Consider the following 24,767-nt stretch of genomic DNA (forward strand, 5'->3'; position numbering starts at 1 on the left):
GAACAGTCGCTAGTCTAGTTACTTACCTGTGGTAACGATATTTCTGGTAGACACCACAGCTTTCTACAGATTCCTCCCCTTACAAATATCTATGAGGTGCTTGGCTAGTTCCAGAAACTTTTTCCCTCAGCAATAGCTTTGTCATGCAGTCTCAGCGGCATCTCTGCCCGCTCAGGAGGTTATAACATTTGAGTATATAAAGCAGCAACTAGTGTGCTTGCATCTGTTCCTACTTTATCTGCACCCCATCGAGGTGTGATGAGAACAACTGAGAAAGCATCAAGACATCGACAATACGATACGACATATATGTTTGCATTCCTTGGGACCTTAAGAATCACAAGCACAAACTCACAGGGGAAGATGATGAGCATTTGACCGGAGTAATCCCAAACTTCCACATTTGGAATGTGCTATATGTTGCAGGAATCCTCAACGTTATATGCCTACATAACACCTCTTGAAGAAACTTTGCTCAAACACATTCACAAGTGTAAATTGATGTTTCGTGAAAACAAAGCATGGGGTTCACACTGGTTAGGAAAGGTTATATATCGGCGATCCTAGTTCAGCAGTGTAGGAATATAGATTGAAGCCATAAATGCAAAATAATTCCCCGCTGCCTGGGTGGAACCTGGAACACCTTTTCTCAATGTTTTTAATGAAATTGACATTGTAACATGTCACAAATCCACGTTAATTTCATCTAACAGTGTTAGACTGTCAGAGGTGCGATTTTCTTTCTGAATGCTTGAAATGTGGAAAAATAATCAACTTCTTGAGGTTACATTCCTCGATGGGTGTGGGTGCAATGAGTGTGTGGAGCCCTGGACTGCGGCGGGAATGGGGGCGTTTTCACACTCTGCCTGCATGATTGGAATCTGTTGGACACTATGTCGCCTGTCGCACCTATAATACATGAGCTGTTATTGCTGATCATACTGCTTGCTTACGTATTTCACTGTGTTATGTTTTGTCTGTTTAAATGTAAATAAAACTATATTTAAAAAAAAAAAACTTCTGCGGGTTACATATTCTGTCATAAAAGAACCACATTTCAACATTGAGCGCATGCAGTTAAAAATGCAGCCTGATAGGCTTACATTGAGAAAGATGAAAAATAAAGCCTGTCCTTAAGGACGTAGGAGGAATACCTACCCACAATACCTAGTCATGGCAGTCGCTTGTGAGATTCAGCTCTTTTTTGAAGAATAAAATGTAAAGCATCTACAGCTGAATAGGTTTAGTAACAGCTGGAGAGGAGAGTGGGTTGTTTATGACTTCAATTAATAGGTCTACGATGTACAGCTAGCACCACAGGTACGTAACCTTTCCTTCTGCATTGTAGTATCTTAACTGATAGCCACAAACACTGAATAGAGTAGCACACAAGCCACAACAAATGAGGAAGCCTGCTGGGGCTTGTTGGCCGCCCAAACCAGTGGATCGCTGCTGCGCAGCACCAGGGAGCAGGACCCCAACGCTCAAAAGTTGCCCCCATCTGAGTTCTGCTGGAACTGGGAGACTTGTCGGAGTGCCACTTGGTCACCCAGAAAGCAAGGTACAGCCAAAAGAAGGGAACAGCTGAACTTGCTCTACCAGTTGACTGGTAAACCAGTGGCAACTGGATTTCTGCCAAGCTCAAGAGGAGTTCAAAGGACATGCACCCCTGCGGCAATGGTCACCTCACCAAGCCTGTGGAACGAGGAGTACCATGGGGAAGACCCACGTCAACCACACAGTATCTTCAGCATCCTGTATCCCTTGCATAAGTACCACTCCACTCGAAGTCGTTTGCAAGGAGCCACTGACGCTGGAACTGAACTGAATACTGCTTTTCTGCACAACAGAACTGCGTCTGTGGACTTGGCTGGTCCCCTTGACTGGATCCCTGCCAGAGTTGATAACCTACTGTAGCTCTAAAGAGCCGCATTGCTACTTACCAAAGAATTTCCTGAAAATGTTTCGTTCAAATTTGTTTTATTTGCCAATGCTTGGTCACAGGCAAGAGAACAGTGCTGGTTTAGTATATCTAGTAAATACCTTTTCACTGTGTGGACCTTTTTTCATTTTGGTGTCTAAATGAAGAAAAAAAGCTTTTTTTATACATTGGCGTTGGATTTCTCAAGTGTCATGTGTATTTCTTTCTCAATTGTTTTCGTGCTGTTTAAACGCTTTACACTTGTTTTGTTGTGTAAGCCTGCCTGCTCAGACACAAAACTTTCCAGGCTTGGTAAGTGTATTACACAGTGAGGTCTCACAACCACACCACATAATACATCCGATTTCCTCATACTTTTGATCTATCTTAATAAAAGCAGACAACTCATTTTATATCTAGAGAATGGAGAGATCTTTCCACTTCAATAAATGGGTTAGGAAAGAAAGTAGCAAGAGTAATAGTTTATTTTAAAATCAGAAACTACATTTTGTAAAAAGGAATATTGAGCTCTTAAAACTGCCCTATGCTGATGAACAACAGTGAAGAAATAGCTACTTACCTTTGATAAGGCTTTATCTGGTAGACACTATCAGACCGCAGATTCCTTACCTTAGAATATTCCCCAGGCGTTACACTTGATCCAGAAAATCTTGAGCAGTACCTCTGTGTGCCAGGAAGTGGTGTCAATCGGCTCTGCGTCATCGGTGTCGTCTACGCAGGCGGTGGCATGCACTGTGCCTATATAGGGGCCACACCAGTATTTTGACACGTTTGTTTTGTGCCAGAAGCACTGATCCACGTTAGAAAGTCACTGGGCCAGTGTGCCAACACTAAGGACCTACAGGGACCTTCTAAACAGAAAACAAAGTTCACAGAAGGGGGAGGATAGGAGGGTTTGTAAGGATTCTACAGCTAGAAAGGGTCTCTACCAGATAAGGCATTAAAAACACCAGATGAAAATGAGTTACTTACCAGCAACTAGGGTTCTCCAGTACTTGTATCTTTCATAGATTCACATGCTTGAATCATCTCTGTATTCGTAGTGGGAGTCCCATGGTATCCTCATAAAAGTAGTAGATAATACTATCAAGGCGTATAATGCAAAGAACAGTCACTGCATTAGCCTATCAACTTTCTTTTGTAAAAAAGAACCAAACTTAGGTAATAGTCAATCAGGCGACAGCAACCCGTAGAACACTTCAAGAGAGGCTAAGTTCCTCAGATTTTCAAGCACAAGTGTGAAACTATATACCTTGAGTAAATAAGGGAAGCCTCTCAGGGGAGGAGGGTGGGTCGCATGTGCATTGTGGAGAAGTGTGGCTCAAATGGTTAGAGCGGCAGACCCTGATGCAGAGGTCTGGTCCGGGACCAGGGTTCAATACCTGCCTCAGCGGATCTTGGGCTCAATTTCCTCGGACCTGATAATTCTCGCCTCGGTGCCTATTCTAATCATGGGTCCCACTCTGCAACTCTGGGCAATAACTTGCTTAATCTCCACAATAGCCCAAACAGCGCTGGGATGCCTGGCTTCACCTTGGGGGTGCCCAGGAGTGGACATTTCACAGGGAAAAACCAGGAAGGGTTCCTAAGCGGTATACGGACAGCGCCGGGACACCTCCGTTGGAGGTAGCTGTGCGCTTTACAAATGCCATTTACATTTATGAAAGATACTAATACTGGAGAACTGTAGTTACAGGTAAGTAACTCATTTTCTTCTCCATTATTGGACCTTTCATTGATTCACATGCTTGAATCTGAGTAGTAAGCAGTAGCATAGAACAATGTGCATAGAAGCAACCAATACACACACACACACACACACACACACGCATATATATATACACACACACATATTATCTACTGGTGTTCGTCAGTAGATAGTTATAGTTAGGACCTAGTTTCCATAGAAAAAGCGTTTTTTCTTTTCCCAATAACTTTGGCACCGGATGTTGAATGTTCGTGGAATTTTCAAAACTAGTGGCCCGCTCCGGTCAGCTCCTATCCTGAAAATTTCAGGGTGATACGCCAAGCGGGGGCCAAGAAAAAAGGGGGGTCTCAAAACGTGTTTTGGTATATGAACAATGTAACATGTGAAAGTGAAAAATAGCATACCATAACTTTACAATGGTAAAAACACATAAATGAAAAATGAAGAAATACCTCTAATAGTAGAGGCTTACCTTATTGAAACAGATGACGTAAGACCGCCTGTCCTACAGCTGCCAGTTCCAAACAATAATGCCATGTTAGGTGGTGCGGTGATAGGCACAGAAGGATTCCTTGACCCCCGTTGTGCAGCTTGTGTGATTACGGAGTCTGGTTTCAGGTGCCCTACCAGACAAGCTGGTGCATCATCAGGAGCCTTATATATTGTTTTATGTATTCTGGGCAAGACTGCAATTACTGTAGGAGGGGTTTTCATAACCTTTACACCTTCCTCTCAAATATAGTCTATGTAAAGGTATTGCTCCGATAGTTTTCCGAGATAAATCTTTAAAGTCATAAAGAAAGCAGTCAGACTGCTTGACAGCCATTAATAATTGAAAGCGAGAAGCTGCCCTTTTCATTAATATGTGGAAGCCTCCAATGTCCTCCGGCAGAGACAGGGAAGCAGGTGTTGAGATAACGTAATCCCCCACTCATTGCCCGTTGGTCTTGTACCTTGAGGTTTATAATTATTTTATTTATTTATTTTTTACATTTGTATGGCGCTCAGCTACCCAAAAAGGGTTTCCCGGCGCCTTTGACATAAGGTAAAACAAAAAGGTATATGCTGGGCATGGTTTTAGCACAGTTGTTTCTGGAAAAGCCAGGTTTTTACATTTTTCCGGAAGCTAGCGTAGTTTTCCTCTTTCCGGATATGTAGGGGCAGTGTGTTCCACAGTATAGGCCCTCTGACCGAAAACGATCTTCCGCCAGTTCTTTGCAATTTAAATCTCGGAACAGCGAAATTAGCTGCAGTTTGGGAGCGCAGGTTTCTTGTTGGAAAGTAGGAGGTTCACCTTCCTCTATTTACCCATCATCAGAAGTATCATGCTGTTGTGAAGGTAAAACACTATATGACACAGGCGACATTCTAGGCGAAGGATCAGACATTTGTGGCAGAGATGTCGGTGGAGGTGCACTTGATGAAGTAAAATGAGTACGATAGTCCTGCAACATGTCTTGCAATTTTTGGACTAATGCCACAGAAAGGTGGACCATGGGTTCACGAACAGGCTCAATGTATTGCATCTTTTCATGTGGAGTGTGAAAGTCTTGTTAATAAAAACCTTCATAGTTGTCTTCATCGTTGTCCAGATACTGGATATGAAATTGAGAGGGACTGTGAGCAGAGCCAAACATGTCATCTTCATTTGACGCCTCCAAAAAAGTTGAAGGTGGCAAAGGCGAAACCAATGAAGGATTTTGGAGAAAATGCCTTGCCAACAGTGTCGTCAACGAGAAGTCGTCAACGGGTATAATGGTGTCAATTTGTAATGTCGATGGTCGCTTGAGGCTAGGAATGGCATCCAGCATTGTCAGCTACATCGACAGCAGTGGTGTTTGTGTCATCCATGAAGACCTAATAAAAACGGAAGACGAAATTATCGGAGCCATCGCCGACGATGTGGGAATGGTCTTTGTCGCGGAGGTCGTAGCAGACGAAGAGGTGGAACAAATGTCTTCTACAAGGATGCGCTCGTCGCCGAGGAAGTCGTTGTCGAAAGTGAACAAATCATCGACAAGGAAGTCGTCTGCAGTGATTGTACCTTAGCCATCACTTAAAGTGTCGTCGGTGGAGCCGCCGTCTATGTCCCTCGTCGACAATGAATTTTTCGACTACGAGATCTTAGACGATGATGCAGGGGAAATATGCCCAGAAGGTGATATCTGCATTGATGGGTACCCAGAGGATGGTGCCGTCGACGATACAGGTTTTGTATAGACTGTAATCTTTATAGATGGCTCTGAAGATGTTTCTCATGCTTAGAATTCAGATGGCTTTTCTCATCAGTAGAAAATAAATGCTTTCATTTTTGTGTGGGACCTGCTGTTTTTTGACAGGACTTTTAGGAAGCCATCTTACTAGAACCCTCAGAAATTCTTGAGACCTCTTTCTCATTTTAGATCTTTCCAGAGAAGTAGGCGAGTCAGAGCTTCCCTCATCTTCAGAGAAATCAGACTTATTTTTCTCTGCAGCCAAATCAACAACCTACCCTCTCTGTTTTTAAGGGTTTTAGTTGAGAAAGTTCTACATATATTGTAGGCCTTTATTTTATGCTAGGGGTAGAGACAGTAAATACAGTTTTTATGGGGGTCTTCAGAATGCAGCCTCTTCTTACTGTAAGTTACACATGACATGAAGAGACCTTTCTTGGAAGAATCTGATACTTTGAAGATATATGGTAATATTGAAGGAAAAACTGGACAGAGCTCAGCGAAACTTCGTGTCACACGACATGGGGTAGAAAATCCCAGGAAGTTATCCTCTCTTGAGAGTGTTCTACAGGGTGTTGTTGCCTGATTGGCTATTTTCGAAGTTTGGTTCTTTTTTTTTACAAAAGAAAGTAGCTAGGCTATAGCAGTGACTGTTTGCATTATAGCCTATAATAGTATTTTCTACAGATTTCATGAGGATACCACTACGACAATGGGGATTATTCAAGCACATGAATCTATGAAAGATCGAAATATCTATACGGTCCAATATCAAGTCTTTACCCCATAATAACTATTTCTTGGAGTAATCTCACTATTGCATACTATTCTGGTAGTTACAAGTCACAGCCCATCCAAGGGGAAGCTTTTGGAGGTACATTAAGAAGTAAAATTACCTATTACTTTCAAGAGAACAAAAGCTTGGTAAGGGATCTTATGTGAATCCTTCAAAGTAAAATTGAAAGATGCATGCATTAATACAGATAAAATGGTCCAGGAAACCTTATTGAGAGACCTGACTAAGCTGCAAGGGAACATGAAACAGATACAATTGGACATGCACACTGTGAGAAGTTAGCCTGGCATATGATGTCCACTATTCTAGTGGCACCTTGCACCAGTCTAAACAACCCTTATTGATGGTGGTTGTAAAGTCAACCTTATAGAAGACTATCCTCGTGGTAGCATGGACCAGCAGTCTTGGGCTAAGACTTCAGAGAGCATGTGAAGCAAACTGTTTTACCAATTATAATCCCTTGAATACCAAATGAAAGGACACCACACAAGGTAAATACATTTATGCACTAGGGGCCTCACAAACCATGTACTAAGTAAGTGGTATAAGAACCACTTCAGAAATAGTGAATAGGCCTAGGGCCTAGGGAATCGCTGGGGCTACACTAGACAACTAAAGGTTAGGAAGTAGGAGACCCACGGGAGACGCATGCAGTGTCTAAACACAGTCGCGAGTTACCATTGACTTATAATGGAGAACGAAGAAGTTACAAAGTTACTGTTTAAGGGCACTTCCGGATGGACTACGACAAAACCCCTTTAAACTAGGACAATTGGAGAGTCAATACCCACGGGAGCACCAGAGTACTTGAGTTACCTCACCCAGGGAAGCCGGGTGCTTAGGTGTCTTTTCGTGTCAGGTTTCGTCGATGCTTTCAATGGAGATCTGCAAAAGAAGTGCTGCAGGAGGCCAGTGGAAGAGTGTCCGGGTGGATCCGTGGGTGGATCGAAGAAGTGAAGAACCTGAAAGCAGAGGGAACAGAGTCTGGGTCACTAGCCAGTGACCAGGAAGGAACCAGGAAGGAACCAAGCGATGTCGCGATGATCTCAGGTGAAGAGGTGAAACTTGTCTCTGCAGCCACGAGGACCAGGAGGTGTCGACGACGACCAGGAGCTGGATTCGAGCTGTTCCACGAAGGATCTAGTTGACTGCGGTGTCGGTATCCGGACTGGACCCAACAAGCCTTGGCAACCGCAATCCACACAGGAAGTGAAGATTGGCTTTGTGTCAGACCAGCAAGGTCTGAGGGGCTTCTCTTTTGCAGGGAAGCTGGAGCAACCAGGAAAGCAGTTTGGTTTCAAAGGTTTGTCTTCAGGGGGATCACAAGCCAGCGGGCTAGCAACTGGGAAGACGCGTTGAGCTGAAATGCAAGAGCGGGCCTCACGCGGCACTCGTGGAGTGTGGAGGGCTGAGCTTCTGTGCAAATGGCGCTCGGGTCTGGGGCTTTTCGTACCCCAATGCACAACTGCGAGGGTGTCTCGGTAGTTACACTGTTAGCAAAATGCAGGATGTCCAGGGTGTCTGGTCCCACATCTCTCGTGTCTGCCACGGGTCTCAGCTTTGATGTGGGTCGGAGTCAGAGAAGTCTGAGAGTCCAGTTCCTGTGTCGCTGAGGCTTCAGGTTCCGGCGGGAGCGTCGACAAAGCAGACCGGCAAGTTACTGGTGGTGCCTGTTTGCACAGGGCAGTCACTCCTTGACCACAAGGGAGATGTCTTCAGTCTTCTAGTCAAAATAGAACGTCGAAGGTCCAAGAGTTTTGTATCAGAGTTTCGTTAGTTAACTGCTAGGTCCCTCCTATGGGTGGACCTGGGAAGGGGATGGTTACACCCCTTTCCCTTAGTCCAGTTTCGCGCCAGAGCGGGGCTGGAGTGCCCCAGTAACTTGTTTGAACCGGGCTATGCATGGAGCACCTTGTGTGCCCCCAGTGGTGTCTCGAAAAGCATCTTTCCATTCAACCCACCCTGCCCCAATACACTACAGGCTGTCTGGGGAGGTGCTAGCACCTCCCTTGACAGGAAACCTATTGTCCAGGCTTCCCTTGCTGGAGTTTTCCCCAGCAGCAGGAGGTCAGACTTGTGTCTGTGGCGGCAGCATCCATTTTGTGATGCTGGGGCTCTGTTTAACTTTAACTGGGTATAGCAGGAACATACATGTCTTTTCCCTCTAGAAGGGTGGAATGCTACCCCCGCCGCCAGAATTGGCGGCGGGGGTAGTATTCCAAAGTGTTTGACACCTTATACAACATGTTTTGATAAAGCCAAACCAAAGTTAGCATTAACCACGAGGATTATAATGCACTTAGGAGTATATGGTATGGCTTTATCATAGAACAGCTATAAGGAGATGGTTCCGAAAGCTGCAGGGGGGCTCAGCTCATGCTAGGGCACCCTCTCACATAAAACCAAGCACTCTGTCTCCAGGATTGTCGAGGCCTACCATAGGAGTGACTTATAGGTGCATATTTGTCTATAGTAGGGTAGATATAGATATACTATATCTAAGGAAGGGGTGATCACACCACCTTACCCAAGCTGAGTGATCAGCCTGTGGTGTCAGTTTGGATGGCCAGCCAGGGGTAGTACAATACATGCTGCAGCCCCTGGTAGGCCTTGGATGCACCTATGCCCTGGGTACCTATGGTACTCTATACAGGGGCTCACAAAGGTGACCCAATACCCAATCAGGTATGTACCTAAAGTACATGGTATCAATTTAGAGAGAGAACAGCTGGGCTGTGGGTCTGATTAGCAGGCCCACAGCCACACTAAAGTCGAAAAACCAGAGACTCACAGCAAAAAGTGGGGGTGACCATAGGAAGCAGACCATACTCTCCTACACACACGACCCAGCACATGAAATTGCCCCATTACCTAGAACGCCAGAAGCAGCTTCAGGAGAATCACTTTGAAGCCTTCAATATTACTCGTATATGAAAAGAAGTCACAAAGAGAAGAACCATTCAGGAAAACTACAAGCAGGGCTCTACTGCACAGAAGACAGCCGACCATAACGGATACCATGTCACGTGAACGGTGTGCTAGTGAATCTGCACCCAGAAATAAAATATTCCAACTCTGTCAACTACACCTTTCCTTTATTCAGAGGAGCCCACAACCTAAATAGATATAATATTTGAGTTCCTGGAAATGGCAGGCATTTGAACACAGCTACCCTTCCCTCACGCAAAAAAAGTAAACTGTTACTAACACCACTTTCCCCACAAGTAAATAGAGCAGCAATACCGGCGATGGGCAGATGGAAAACACCTGGATCAGATGGCCTACTACTGGAATTGTATGACACATACAGTGCAAAACAAATACCCCAAATATTGATCCTCAAGACAGACAAAAAAATATCTCAGTCAACCAGCAAGGTGATGGTAATGGTGCTGCCCAAACTGGAAAGGCCCCACTAGAGTGAAGGTTACTAAACCTAGACTATAAAATAGTAGCAACATTAAAAGTGAAAAGAGTATTCAAAGGAATGAACTTGCTGGTCCACCAAGACCAATGTGGCTTTTTACCAGGGATTAGCACATATTCAAATTTTAGATGACATTTTCACATGATATCAGTGTATCCCTCACAAAGTCCTCTTGCTGCGATATTCTCAGGTGATGTGGTGAACCTGAGGAGACTACTTGTTTGCAGTACTAGATAAGATAGGATTTGGTCTTCTAATAATAAGCTGAAAAACATGTGTTTGTTCTCAGCCAACAGAATTGTAACGTGTTAAGTATACTCCTCTCAATGGCAGTTAGGAGGTGGCATCAGGCAGGGTGCTCCTTTATCCTGTGGCAATGGCACCACCAGCTTGCCACTACAGAATGCTTGGTATCCATATAATTATCAATGTGTCTATAATCCAGCACATCTCACTTTATGTAGCTAATATACCACCATACATCCAGGGTCTTGCACAGCATGTGGCACATATCATAGAAATAATAGACTTCATTACATTAGCTGCCCTATGAGCAAAGTGGCAAAATTCTTGCTTTTTTCTGTCATGAAACAGACCACTGTTGAAGAACTACTGGCAACAAATGTAACCCATCTGAAATGGGAATGTTATATTTTGGTTTATCAGGACATACATGTCTCATTTGAAAGTGGACGTGGAGGCACATAAATAAGGCAATAAGAGTGATTTGAGGCTCCATGGACTTATGAAACAGTCTTCAACCACCAGATATGGGACGAGTCACTCACATAAAAATAGAAATACTCTTGAGAATAGTTTCTGAATGTTCCACTTACCCAAAAGTTCTTTCAATAACTAAATGTGTTAGTTTCTGGTCGGATTTGGAATGGAGGTAGGAACAGAACTGCTTTAACAAATTTCTCCTTACCCTCTTAAAAGGCCATTTAGGGATCCCAGTTTTTGGATAGAGTTATCTGGCAGCCCAGTTGTACTACGCTGGCCAAAGGACAGGAGAATATACACCTCAGGCAGCAATGAATTTGCTAGGAGACAGTGAGATGGTGAAGAAGGTGCTGCAACAGGTAGCAGTGGTTGTAGGCCAACGTAGCCAAACACTGCTGGAATAGATAAATCAGAAGAGTTTGAGTGAAAGAAATATAAACTCAGAAGATCCTGCTCTGGTGCCTACCCAGGTTCCAAGGAATAGCTGACACAATGGATAAACAAGTCTAAACAAAGGCCTAATTCAACAAGGTGGGTGAGCTGTACATGCAGTAGAAGTGCATACTTCTGAAGAAGTTAGGAACAAGTATGCCATCTTGGCAGTTCACTTACATAAGCAGCAAGGCTGAAGTGGGAATCTGGTACACTGTAGCCAAAACCACATGGGCCACTGCTATAACTAATGATCCTAGGCACACACAAGAAAGCAGTAACAGTTACGTACAAACACATTTTGGAAGACATGAGGCATGGAAATGAGTGAAGAACAATGGATCAAGTAACATAACCACAATATTGAGAAATGCATAATATAAACATATTAAAAACAGCAGACATACTTAACCACAGAGTGATTATGTACGATTTATAGGTCACACGCAGGACGCTGCACACAATATTAATGGAGAAGAGGCAAACTTTATTCGTATGGTATGAACTGGCACAATTATTCAGAGATTCTGGGAAAATTTAATTAGCAGACGATTGCTTATGAATCGAAATTTACATGAGCGAAAGAATAACTCAGAGCTAAAAGTGGATTCCTTCAAGTTATGGTTATACTTCGTGATCTAACTATAATTAGGATGATTCTTACATATTAGAGGTGTGCAAATGAATAAAGTAGGTATTCTGTAAAATCTTACTTTCACTGAGCTCCTTTATGAACCCACTGTTACCAAAAACTTCCACAAAAGTAATTCAGACTTAGTTTATTAATATTAGAGACAAGTTAACTCAAATTAATTTGGATATTCGGAATGCGCTCTTACTAATGTTGTTATAATATATATGATGCAGCTATAAAGACTTATCTCCCACCCATCTCATCTGCCTTGGCCCACAATTAGGAACGGAACACAGATTCTGGTTAAAACCCAGCTACATAAAATCAACCTTTAAAAAAGCTACAACATGTTGCTTTATTCCACTGGAAATGATATAGTCGGGAGAGTAATCAAATACCAGTAACAGATTATGTTCCACTGGAAACAAAGTTAATCTAAGGGGGTGTCTCTGTATATTCACTGCACTAACTGGTCCTGTTCTGTGTATAGAGAAAAGTGCCCTTTAGTCTCTGTGAAGAACATAATGTTTGCATAGTAATGTAAGAAAAGGCAGTGCCTCCTAATTATAAGCATGTCTATAATAATTCACACATGTGGTTCATAAGAGTATTATGAATGTCTGCTTTCAGAAAAAAATAAAACAAATTACAAAGACTTCCTAATAAATGAAAGCTATTCACCACAGGGAAAATTGCCTATATTGTACTCTTAAAACAATCATGGACAGAATGTTAGTTGCGCTCTAAATCGAAACATTTATAACCTTGAACATATTTAATTTCAAATTACTTTTGTGTCAATCAATACTTCAAAACATCTGAAACTAATATACCTCTCCCCTTTGTTTACATCCAAAAGAGAAAACATGCATGCTCAGTACTCACATGTCGCTGGATGGATTTGGTTTTAATGTTTCATTAGAGAGGCTAGCCTCCATAATATCATTAAATGCTGTATTCCCAATGTTTTTGGCAAGCTGTGAAATGAATACAAATATGGGTTTGATGAAAACTATAATAGTGATGTGTTATGAAGACAACAAACAAGGTTTATACGTTGAGATTTGAGACTAGAACTTGATAGGAAGAATAATTACATTAATGCTTTGTGATCGACATTGGCATTTATTAAAAGACAACATTGCAATAACGCTTACGTTTTACGAAGTACGAATAAATAGAACTCATAATGCAAACGAAAAGATCCAGTCATAAATACAATTCCATAATTAATAATAATTTACCAAAAAGGTCGCAAAAGGGTTAATAGTTTTGATGTAATGTCACAACGCTAACACATTTCCGTATTTTACCTGAAAAGGCTTCGGTGCAAAAAGAGGAACACAGCGATAGCAAGAGAAATTTCACTACTTGACTATAGCAATTGAAAGGAACTACCAGCCTGATTCATCAAGCTGATTTGCGCTCGCAAAGGGCCAGATTCTGAGAATCTGGCCCTTTGCGAGTGCGATTTTTGCATTTGGGATTCATCATCTCAAATGCAAAAATCGGTAATAGCGATTTCGCTATTTTGCGAGGAATTACATTTAAGGAATCTCTATTTGAGAATCCTTAAATGCAATTCATCATCCATTTTTTAATTGCGAATTCGCAATTTCGGCCCGCTATTTACCGCGAGGTCAAACCTCGTGGTAAATAGCGAAAACTTAGAAAAAAATTTTTAAAAGCATTTTTCCAAGTTGCATGTTGCACACACACATGTCCTTTGGACATGTGTGTGCGCAACACCTGTTTAAATTTGCATTTAAGGGGTGCTACAGGGTGTCCTTTGGACACCCCTGGCACCCTTTAAATCGCTATCTTATTTGCGATTAGCAAATTGCTAATCGCAAATAAGGAATTCTCCCCATTCATTCCTATGGGCCTTGGCCCATAGGAATGAATGGGGAGTTATCCTTATTTGCGATTAGCAATTTGCTAATCGCAAATAAGGAATATGTAGGAATCGCATATTTTTTTGCGATTCCTACATGAATCCCGTTTTGCGAGCCTGTAATAGAGATTCCTTATGAATCGCTATTATAAACTCGCAAAATGGGTTGTTGATGAATCAGGCTGTATATTTACAAGTTATCAAGCTTTGCTGAAGTGTAAAATTCGAACTTTCGATGGGACATCTATTTTTCAAGTTTATAAATGTTTCACTGAAATACTTGGAGACGAAGTCAAGTATTTATTATGCCTTTTCTTTAAACAGGAATAGCTGTCTGTTGAAAAAACGATTGTTTATAATACTAGCAATACTAAGGGGCTTAGCGTAAGACCATTGCTTATTATTGGTTGGCTTTCTTGACAATCTCATTTCCTTGCTTCTTTTTTGATGGCTTTCCTTCCTCTTTTTTTGTTTGTGCCTCACCTGGAGCAACACTGTTTTACACTATTTCTGGGTGAATGAGTTGTATGCTTCTACTGCATACAATCATGGAACTACTTTTTCTTTCAGCACTCCCTGGAAGAGCCTGTATGCTTATTTTGTTTTACATTTTTGCCCCTACCCCGTCTGTAGTGCATGCTGCGTTCTCCCACTTCCTTTGTTGCTCCTACCCACCCGACCCATTTCTTATCTTCTGTTTCTTTTGGTCCTCATCCTACCTGTTACTCTGCTGCCCCTCCCCACTCCTCTGTTGCTTTTCGTCCCTTCTCACCTGCTACTCGGTTTGCTTTTCGTTTCCCAAACGCACATGTGGTGATATTATTTTTCTGTGAGCACCCGGCAGCTGCTAGTGCTACTGGGCCCCTTATTACTTTATATCTGTGCTCACATGCTTACTTTTTTGTTAGTTGTCGGACAAATATAGCTATGGGCCATTTTGGAATGATAAAGTAAACTTACACAAAAGGATGGCTTCTGATGTGCTATGACGTTTAAGCAAGCGTAATGATTTTACAACACATATACACACACACTGGTAACCATCTTAGAATAATTTTTCTTTTACAAAACCGATTTAACAAGCATTTACAATGCAATGGTCTCGGCATTATTAAAGGTAGAGCTATTGGCATTGCTCATGACATTTTTTCATTTTTTTAAAAAAACATAAATAAATGGTATTGTCATTTACAATGGCAATAGGTGAGCATTAGAGAGTATTCGCGGACACAGAGCCACACACACAGAAAGCCACACACAGGAGCCCCACGCACACACACAGAGAGCCCCACGTGCACACACAAGCAGCCCCACGTGCACACACAAGCAGCCCCACGCACACACACAAGCAGCCCCACGCACACACACAAGCAAACCCCACACACAAGCAGCCCCCCACACACACACACAAGCAGCCCCACACACACACACACAAGCAGCCCCACACACACACAAGCAGCCCCACACACACACACACACACAAGCAGTCCCACACACACACACAAGCAGCCCCCCTCCCACACACACAAGCAGCCCCCCTGCCACACACACACACGCAGCCCCACACACACACACAAGCAGCCCCCCACACACACACACAATCAGCCCCACACACACACAACCAGCCGCACACATACAAGCAGTCCCACACACACACAAGCAGCCCCACACACACACAAGCAGCCCCACACACACAAGCAGCCCCACACACACACACACACACTTCAATCTGAGCTCTTGCTCTCAAAGATTGATTGTAATTTAAAATCTGTTTATTTACTGGAAACACATCAAAGAAAATATGCCGCTTTTGGTTTATTCAAAGCACACATTGTGATATGGAAATCGCGTTTAGCATTTTCTTTTAGATGCGATGAAGCTCTTAACGGAATCAAATAGGAAGACAGGACTGTGTTGCGGGGAATCTACCTTTAGGGCCCCAGGTTGTTGACACGGGTCTGCGGTACTTAAACAACAGCTGCTCAGATTTAAGACAATACTCTTGAAAGGGATCCCCTGAAGATAGCACCTCTTGGGGTAGCGGTGCCATTTAACTAAGTGCATCTGTTAGTAGCAGACAGTCGTAGACATAAGGAAGGAAGCCTGCTCGCGAGACAGTTTTTTTGGTATTTTAGCCTCCGCGTCAGTGCTCTGTTTGATTTCTCCGAGAGTAAATCACTCAGTCGGAAATAGAAATCTGTGCCAGTGGTCCCATAAAATGGCCTCTCGAGCAGGTCTTAGTTTGTGAAGGGCAAAGGACCTGCCCCAGTTGCAAAATGACCACAGGTTGGAGCTGGCTCGGTTCCCCCTGCACTTGTGACTAAGCGGAATAAAGCGCAGCTAGAAAATTAAATTGCTCCTCTTATTAAAAAAAAAAAAAAAAAAACAGAAAGAGGAAAACAGTGGGACTTGCACATTTTCGAGAAGGGAGCACAACACTCCAACTCTGCAGCGAAAACAATGGGACTTACCCATTTTCGAGAAGGGAGCACAACACTCGAACTCTGCAGCGTGCCTGCTCTTCGTGCACAGCAGTGTTTTAAGAGCTTTACACCCAATAAAATGTAATAGAAGAGACTTTACTTGGGATATGAGGCAAGTAAGAGGAAACACAGCCGAAAATAGAGACCGCTTCGAGGCCCTCCAAAAAAACTGGGGGGCCGGCACCTCTGTCTCCCACGCCCCCAGCAGGACAGGTTGCTGCTGCGGAGGAGGGGAGCTGGGGGAGGCCCAGGGACGGAGATGCGGGGTTGTGGGAGAGGGACTCTTAGAACCAGGGAGAGGTAGGGCAGCTGTGGGCAGCGAGAGGAGAGGCCGGGGGTTGAGACGCTCGGTGGTGGCACTGGGAGCCGGAGCCTGGGGGGGGTAAGAGAGGGGTCTCTGCGGAGTCCGGGGAGATGGGGGGGGGGGGATCAGACATCCATAAAGATCGGGGCCCTGGAAGTTGGGAAACGAATGCACAGCCCGCGATGCGCTGGACTCATCGGGGGCACAGCCTCTCCACCCCTCAGCTCAGGATCAGAGCAGCCACCTCACATTTCAGGGGCACGCTCAGCCCTTAGGAACATCCAGCGCCCCACCTCAGACTTAGGAGCTAAGCCCTGAACCGTGCAAAGAGATGAGCCGGCAAAGCGAAAAAAAAGTGAACTGAGGGCAAAAGAAGTAAAACAAGGGCAGAAATGGCTACGAGGAGGGGGCGGAAAGGGAGGGAACAGACGCCCACCACTAGAAAAGGGGCGGGACATAAAAAAAAGAGACAGAAACGCCCACGGATCGCATCAAGCGGGGGAAAGAGTAATTGACACACATCTCTTCCAATGGATAGCCTCCATTTACGAAGCTAGCCAATTGAAGAGAGAGGCGGGTTAAAACCCCACACTGTTGAAGTCATGAAATCTTCGGCTCCGTCCCCCCACTGCTTCGCAGTGGGACGGTAGCCTCGACCTAAAAATGGCTATCCATGCATGTGCACGGATCATGATGCACCAGTGACCATCTTGAACATTGTTTTTCTCATTAGGACAAAATCTAACAAGACGGCCATCAGTGCATCCGAACGTGTTCCCCCACTTCCCCTCAAGAGAGAACACACATTTCTAAAAAATGTAAAAGAGATGTAGGAGTAGGAGGTCGGGACTGAGGACAGGGGTTGACCCCTTTTGGAGCTTTTTTTTCATAAATGTTTGTTTTATACTGGTTGGGTGATTTCCCTGCGCCCCTACCCAAGAGTATACCAGTAATAAAATGAGGTGAAGTCTTTGCCTAGGCAGTATTAATACTATTTAAAAAAGTGTTGCATTATGCTGTCACACAATTAGGTGCGCTCCTGCTGCATAATTCCAGTGACCATGGTGATAGCAATGGGTGTTTTCACATGGAGCACGCCTATGCACAAAGTTGTAGGGCCTTCTTACTATGTGAATGTGTGCTTCTTGGGTTCAAAGGTAGATTTTACGCTTTAGGAAATTAGTTTTATACTGACAAAGGCCCAGGAGCGCCACCAACAATAACGTTTTGCATAAGCCATGACAAAAGTATGCTGTAGTATTGGGTATGTGGCAAGGTGAACTGTGTATCTTTTTGTATTTTTTGTTGGTGTCAATGGAGAACCTGAAGATTCAGGGAACCAAATAAAGCAGTTTTGAGTTTATTTACTATTGGACACAGGTTTAAGCCAGTCAGCGGAGAAGGCGTCTTCATGGATGACTGCTACCCAGGCCCTAACTCAGGTTATGGAGGACAGCTTTGAGGCAGGATCAGAGACTGAGACAGCAAATACTGAGACTGCATCTGAGGGAGAGGAAAACGCAGAAGATACCGGAGGTGATTTTTCAGTTGGCGAAGTTCCATTCACTGGGTTATCTTCTGGTGATTCTGAAGATACATGATGATGGCAGTTGTGCTGTCCATTTTTCGCAAACACATTCTATGCAGCGGAGCGACCATAGCAGAGTAGATCAAATGAAAGCGTGGGCACGTGCAGCGGCAAGCACAGACAGGGTTCTCCCTTGGTAGCCCTTCAATTTAGTTTAGCCCCAAATTTTGCCGATCACTGGCAACACTGGATGTAAAGTGGGTACGGTCAATTGTTTGCCAATTGACTGCATCCATCTCTTTTTGGATATTGACTTCTTTGAAAAAACTGTGCAGCAAACAAATCTGTGTGCCAAACAATTTCTGAGGGAGAATGCAGGCAATCTAGGGCACACCTGTTGACTCTTATTTCACTGGAGGAGATGAAGATATTTTGAGATTAGAGTACAAATCAAGCTTGCTGTCCTACCGGTCTACTTGCACGGTTTGGGTAACACCCATCTTCGCACCGTAAATAAGCAAAGATCGTTTTTTGCTATTGCAGTGTATGCTGCATTTCAATGACAATTCTGCGGCATTGGCTCGGGACCATCCAGACCATGACAGGACCTTCAAAATTCAGCCTGTTGTGAACATTTGTTTTACAAGTTTCCAGAGATTCACACTCCTGGAAAGAATATAGCTATTAAAGAGTTCTTGATCCTGTACAAAGGGCGGCTGCTGTTCAAGCAGCACATTGTGAGTTAAAGAGCTTGCTATGGCATCAAGTTGTACATGTTGTGTGAGAGCTCTACTGGCTATGTGTACAGCATGAGAGTATATTTAGGGAGGGACTCCACCCTAAACTCTGTAGATTTCCCTCCCTCACTAGGATTCACGGGAAACAATGTATGGGAGTTTGTCCAGCCACTCCTTCTCAAACGTATAACATTTATGTGGACAACTTCTATATGGAAGTAGAGCTGTTCAGTAAGCTGTACCAAGCTAACACTGTGGCATGCGGTACAGTTTTTTGCCGCCGCAAAGGATTCCACAGGAGGCATGTCTAAATGAAGCTCTAAAAATACCAGAGCACTGCTTTATGCTCCAACAAACTGCTCACAGTCAGGTTCTCTCAGGTGTGAAGGGTATGTGCTCACTACAATTCATGATGGGAGAACTTCCCACATCACAGTCTGGTGTCAGATAACCTAAGTTCATAAGCCCACCTGAATACTTGATTACAACAAGTACATGGGCGGAAGGGATAAGAATGACCAGGTTCTTCGGCCACACTTGGTATAAGAAGCTGTTTACCCAGTTGATCCAGATGGCAACATACAATGCGTATGTGTTTATCATCTGACCACCACAAGAAGGCTCAAGTCTTTCCTTGACTTTCAGTTGACCGTCATTTACAGTCTTACTGCTCCAGCAGCCTCCCCGTCATATTCTCTGGAGGATGAAGCGAGGCTGCAGGATTAACACTTACCCAACGCTTCTACTTTCAAACTCAATTAGTAACTTCACACCTTCAAAGCAAAAGTATAAGTGTCGGCAAATAAGTCCCACTGGACCTTTGTTTGGCTTATTACTTTAGGAAAAGTAGGCAGTATTCACCAGCATTTTGCACATGGAGTGCCCTGAAGAATTATGAAAGACACGTTTTCTTGAGCTTTAAGTACCTAGAAGCACAAGGTGTAAGTATAGGTTTACTACCATGTATACGGGATTAATCTGGACTTTGATGCGAACAGAGATGTGAACAGGTACGAAAAGCTTAGGCGAGGTGTATTTTCACAGGGAATATTGCATGGGTAGAATGGAGATAGTCAAGGTAGTACAGATAGATATGCCATCGCTTCATCTTCGCTTACGGACTCAAACTCATATGCACCGCACTCACCATGACACAGAATTACTCCCTTCCCTCACTCTATTAAGCAGATGACTCCATACCATACATAACGTTTCAGGCAGCTTCCTCCTTCAACTTCCCCAAACACACACACCTTGCATCTCAAACAGCTTCACTGACTCCCCATCCATCCACTGCTCTTTTCAAACTCCTAAAACACACACTTCAAAGCCTTTCACAACACTGGCCCAGCATACTTTCATATTGCCAAAGATTTCAGACACCTTTGCTCAGCCAGACATGTACTCGCACACATTTCACACATACGCAGCACCAGAACAAGAAGTGACTTCTCCTAATTGGTTTCAAAGGGCAGAATTACGTGCCCCAACACATATATGCCGACTCTAAAATGATTGCATTCCGCATGAAGCTGAAGACTTGACTCTTCAACAAGGTTAATCCATGGATCAGCCGTGACTGTGCCTGCGTCAGAGACATGATACCCTCCGAGGTGATAATGTGACTTACAACAACAACAAAAAAGGGATGAGGAATTCCCATAGCCCGGTGCCCAGGACATATTTTTTGGGCTTAAGGGCAACACGTTTTCATGTGTATTTTGTCCTTGGGACAATTAGGCTCAACCCCGTGCAGCACAAACCCTTTGGCTGCCAGTTTGCAGCACAAACCCTTTGGCTGCCAGTTTGCAGCACCACATTATGGATCAGGGAAGGGCACTCCCTGCAGTGAAGGTAATATTTGTGTCCATATGTTAATGCTGTTCAACCTTGTATTTATGGTTCATTAATTGAAAGCCTTTAGTATTAGGGTGAGCGCTCTAAGTAAATTTTGTAAGCTCTGACTGTACTACTGACAGTGGTTCTAGTATAAACATGTGTACACACATATTCAAAGTTTAGCAATATGAGGCTATGTATAATGCTCCCAGAATGCTCTCCGATTTGATGCAAATATTTGCAGAAGCTTGAAAGGAAGATTGATGATTCTTTGCTTTCAAAATAAAATGTTCAATAAAAATGAAAGCAGGAAAAAAACATTTAGCTAAACCAATGTAAAATTACGGGTACCATTTTTTTCCAGCATCAGTTAGTAACATGCATTGATGCATGCTACTATTTCCCAAAAATATTCATAATGGAAATCAGTATAACCAGTTTTAATAAGATTATGGGAAACAAAAATTAACAAGCATTGGCAAAGCCAGTAGGTCTGAAACTGATGGTCAGCTTTTTAGTGTTGTCAACGTGTGAACTGTTTTGACATGGTTTTTGTAAAACATTATTGGTGTGGGAGCTGCTGGGCTCTCACCATTATACCAAACATTGGCGAAATCAAAAATTGTTTTTTGTCTGAAAAAGTACACACTGCCACAGTAATTACTGGCACTGAACACAACTACTTTGTGAGCCAATATGCTCCTTGTGAAAGAGCAGAATGCTGTCACTCACAGTGAACCCAGTCGATACAGAGAGAGACTCAATTTTAATAAACACAAAATGTCATGGACAACGCCAGACCAAGTTAGGGGCCCAATCATTAAAGAAAGTCTCAAAAGTGCAACTATGGTATATGTCCTTGCATTAAGTGCAGTTATACGGCTTTTGTGAATTCCAAGAATTTACAGAACTAGGACTAGAAATAGTTCTCCTAGAAAATATCTGTGAACTGCATGTTAGCATGAGCAAACATGCATGTTTAGTTTTGCTCATGCCAAAATCATTGTGTTTTCTAGTTCATTTTCCCACCAACCACTTTTCCCCAACTCTGGAAAAAACTTTATGTCTGCCATTGTCAGTAAACATTTTTTAGTATGTGAAAAGATTAGAGAATAGTTGTTGAAAACTCTTAAAACATTCAAGTCAGTGAGTTTGCACAGACTCAAAAGGGCATTCTAACCCTGGAACTATTGCTTACCACTACATTCAGCCCCAGTATGTAGATCTGCGGAAATGTGGCAACATACGGGGATTGCAAGTATTTAACACTCCAGTCGGCCGACGGGAGCTCGGAACGGGTTAAACACAACTATGGTATGAACCTTGGCATAATCAGAGAGGCTGTATCGGAGCTCTTATATATTGATTGCTGCCATAATTTGTAGCCACAATACATGGCACCAAAGGGACAAGTGGGTTTTGTTACAGCACAAGTAGATTTATAAAGCAGCCTGCTCAATGGACAAGTAGATATTTTACTGAATTCCACACTCATGAAAAATCCTAACATTGCAGAGAACTCTACACCCAAATCTACACATATGGGTGAAATGTTTGTCCTGCTTGCCATGTTCATCCTCTGTCAGAACTTAGTAGATGTTCAGTCTGCTGTATGACAAGCACATTCTAGTCACAGCACTACACATAACTGTGGATAGGATATGTACCACTTTCCCACTGACTACCTAACTTAGAACTAACATTCTTCGTAGTTTATGACATGCTTTTTCAGGAACTTACACAGTATTCCCCGGCATGTTTGCCTTAGTTTTAAAGGTAGATGTATTCACTCAGTTCGATGACCTCCCAAAGATCTCCACCTTTCATCCCCAATTCTCTAACATCCAAACTTGCATCCACATACTGGAAGGAGTTGGATTTACTACAGTGAGTACGCTAAAGGCACCTGTAAGACAAGTCTTCCTGAGCCTCATATGACTGTCTTGGGAGGCATTAGTAAAGGTTCACTAGGCCTGCATTCGGTAATGCTCAGACTGGAGGTGGGTACTTGACAGGAGGTAAAAATGTAGTCAAACTGTTTATTCGGTTGTGTATGCGCCAACTATCAACATGTCTGGACATATGTGCTTATAGAGGTTTGTGTGTTTGTGTGAAATTTGGTTGATGACTGGTTGATAGGTTGCCTGGAATGGGGATTCAGTCCTGTGGCGTATGAATGTGATGAGCCCTTGAATGTTGGCGGTATTTTGATTTAAGTGCACTGATCTGTTAGATTGGGGCTGTGGTCGGCGGGATGAAAGTCTTGCGTGTGGTGAGTGACTGGACCATAAAGCGGTTGGTGCCTTGGTGTGGCTTTACGGATCCCCTCCAATAGTCTGTTTCAATATTCTGAACCTGTGAAAAGCATTTGTGGTGTGAAGCTAGCATTTCTGGAGGTGCTAAAACCAACCAGTGTAAGTGGTGAATTAACTTTAAAAACTTAGAAGCAGATTTAGATTTGTGAGAGTAAGGCTATTCTGTCACAACAGCCTGAGTTTCCACACATCTCCCGATATGAACAGTACCCCCAAGCGTGTGGGTGGGCCAAAGATCACAACACAAACAGCCCTAAGGCGCTAAGTTGAGAGGAGCACTAGGCCCAGCACACAAGTGGGGCAGCGTTTTAGTCTGCACAAGTGGGGTAATGCTGGATGGTAGGAATTTTGTAAATTCCTGCAGACTCTAGAAGTTAATATCAGAGAAATATATGGAAAATGTGTTGTTTCAGTCAATTTCTGAGGTTTGCAGGGTATTGTGGGTAAGAAACCTCTGTGGATCCACGCAAAGCACACCATCTTGGACTCCCCTGGTTGCCTAGTTTCCAAAAATGTCAGTGATTTGTACGTTTGCATGGATGGTGCCACAGCATGTAAGCCCCAAATACAGCAGCTACCCTTATTACTTATCTCTCAATGTAGTGCTTATGGGGCTTTTGTGTAATGGTCTTTTGATTCACGCACACAAGTGGGGTACCATTCTTAACAGGAGACATGTGGGTAGGAAATTTGTGGCTTATCGTAGATAGCAGAAGGTTGCCATATAGCAATGTGTGGAAAATGTGAGTTTTTAGTTGCTTTTTTGAGGTTTGCAAAGAATTCAGAGTAAAATGACCTGGTAAGATCTCTACAAGTCATGGACTCTTGGACTCCCCTGGTTGTCTAGTTTTAAAAAATGTGCAGGTGTGCTAGGTATACCTATGCGCCATCTGAGCTAGAGCCCAAACTCCCCAGCTAATCTCTTTGCAAAATAGGGGGCATTTTCAGAGTGAATGTGATGTGTCTATGTTGTGTTTTGGGCCTTTTTCTGTTGTAGGAACTAGACCTACCCACACAGGAGGTATCATTTAAATTGGAAGACTTGGGGAATGCTGGAAGGAAGGACGTCTGTGGCTCCCCACAGATGCCAGAACTTTGCATCACAGAAATGTGAGGAAAACATGCTTTTTTTAGACACAGTATGAGGTTTGCATGCGATTCAGGGTAAAAAAGACTGATGAGGGTCACGCAAGTCACCCACCCTAGATTCACCCAGGTTTCTAGTTTTCAAAAATGTGCAAGTTTGCTAGGTTTGCCGGCTAAGCTAGGGTATCAAAATCCACAGCTACCCATTTTTGAATAAAATTGATCAGTTTTGAGTGGAAAAATGTGATGTATCCATGTTGCTTTTTGGATCGTTTCCTGAAGCAGCACTAGACCTACCCACATAAATGAGATGCCATTTTTAGGGCTCGCTGGTACTGCATCCGAAGGATGCGTCCAGCAGGAGCCTTTTAGTTGCCTGACTCGAGGGAATGGGGACAAGCGTGTGTTACTAGCTTTTCTCCTGGATTTGGGTGCGCGAACGCGCACGTCGGCTCTGTTCACGCGTGCGCACACAGCCAGCCACCACACAGACTGAAACATATGCGCGCTTCGCCCCACCAGTCATCGGCTCTTTCTACACACGCACGCATGCATGCATACATACATACACACACACACGCGCGCACAGACACAGGCACACACGCGCACAGACACACTTGCGCACACACACACTCGCGCACACCCCCCCCCCCCCACCCCACTCACCCCACCCCACCCCACTCACCGAGTTCTTTTCGTGTGTTCC

General features: G+C 43.6%; 1 protein-coding gene across 2 annotated transcripts in view; it reads right to left on the reverse strand.

Annotated features, from left to right (window-relative positions):
• ASAP2 (ArfGAP with SH3 domain, ankyrin repeat and PH domain 2) overlaps positions 1–24,767 on the reverse strand; it is a 1,186,778-nt gene that overhangs the window by 556,320 nt on the left and 605,691 nt on the right. For both annotated transcript variants that reach the window (XM_086926365.1, XM_086926364.1), the window contains exon 16: positions 12,761–12,852. In XM_086926365.1, coding sequence (XP_086782491.1) covers positions 12,761–12,852 — 92 coding nt within the window. The remainder of the gene's footprint in view (positions 1–12,760; positions 12,853–24,767) is intronic.

This window comes from Lissotriton vulgaris, chromosome 6 (assembly GCF_964263255.1).
Source record: "Lissotriton vulgaris chromosome 6, aLisVul1.2, whole genome shotgun sequence".
NCBI classification, from domain to species: Eukaryota; Metazoa; Chordata; class Amphibia; order Caudata; family Salamandridae; genus Lissotriton; species Lissotriton vulgaris.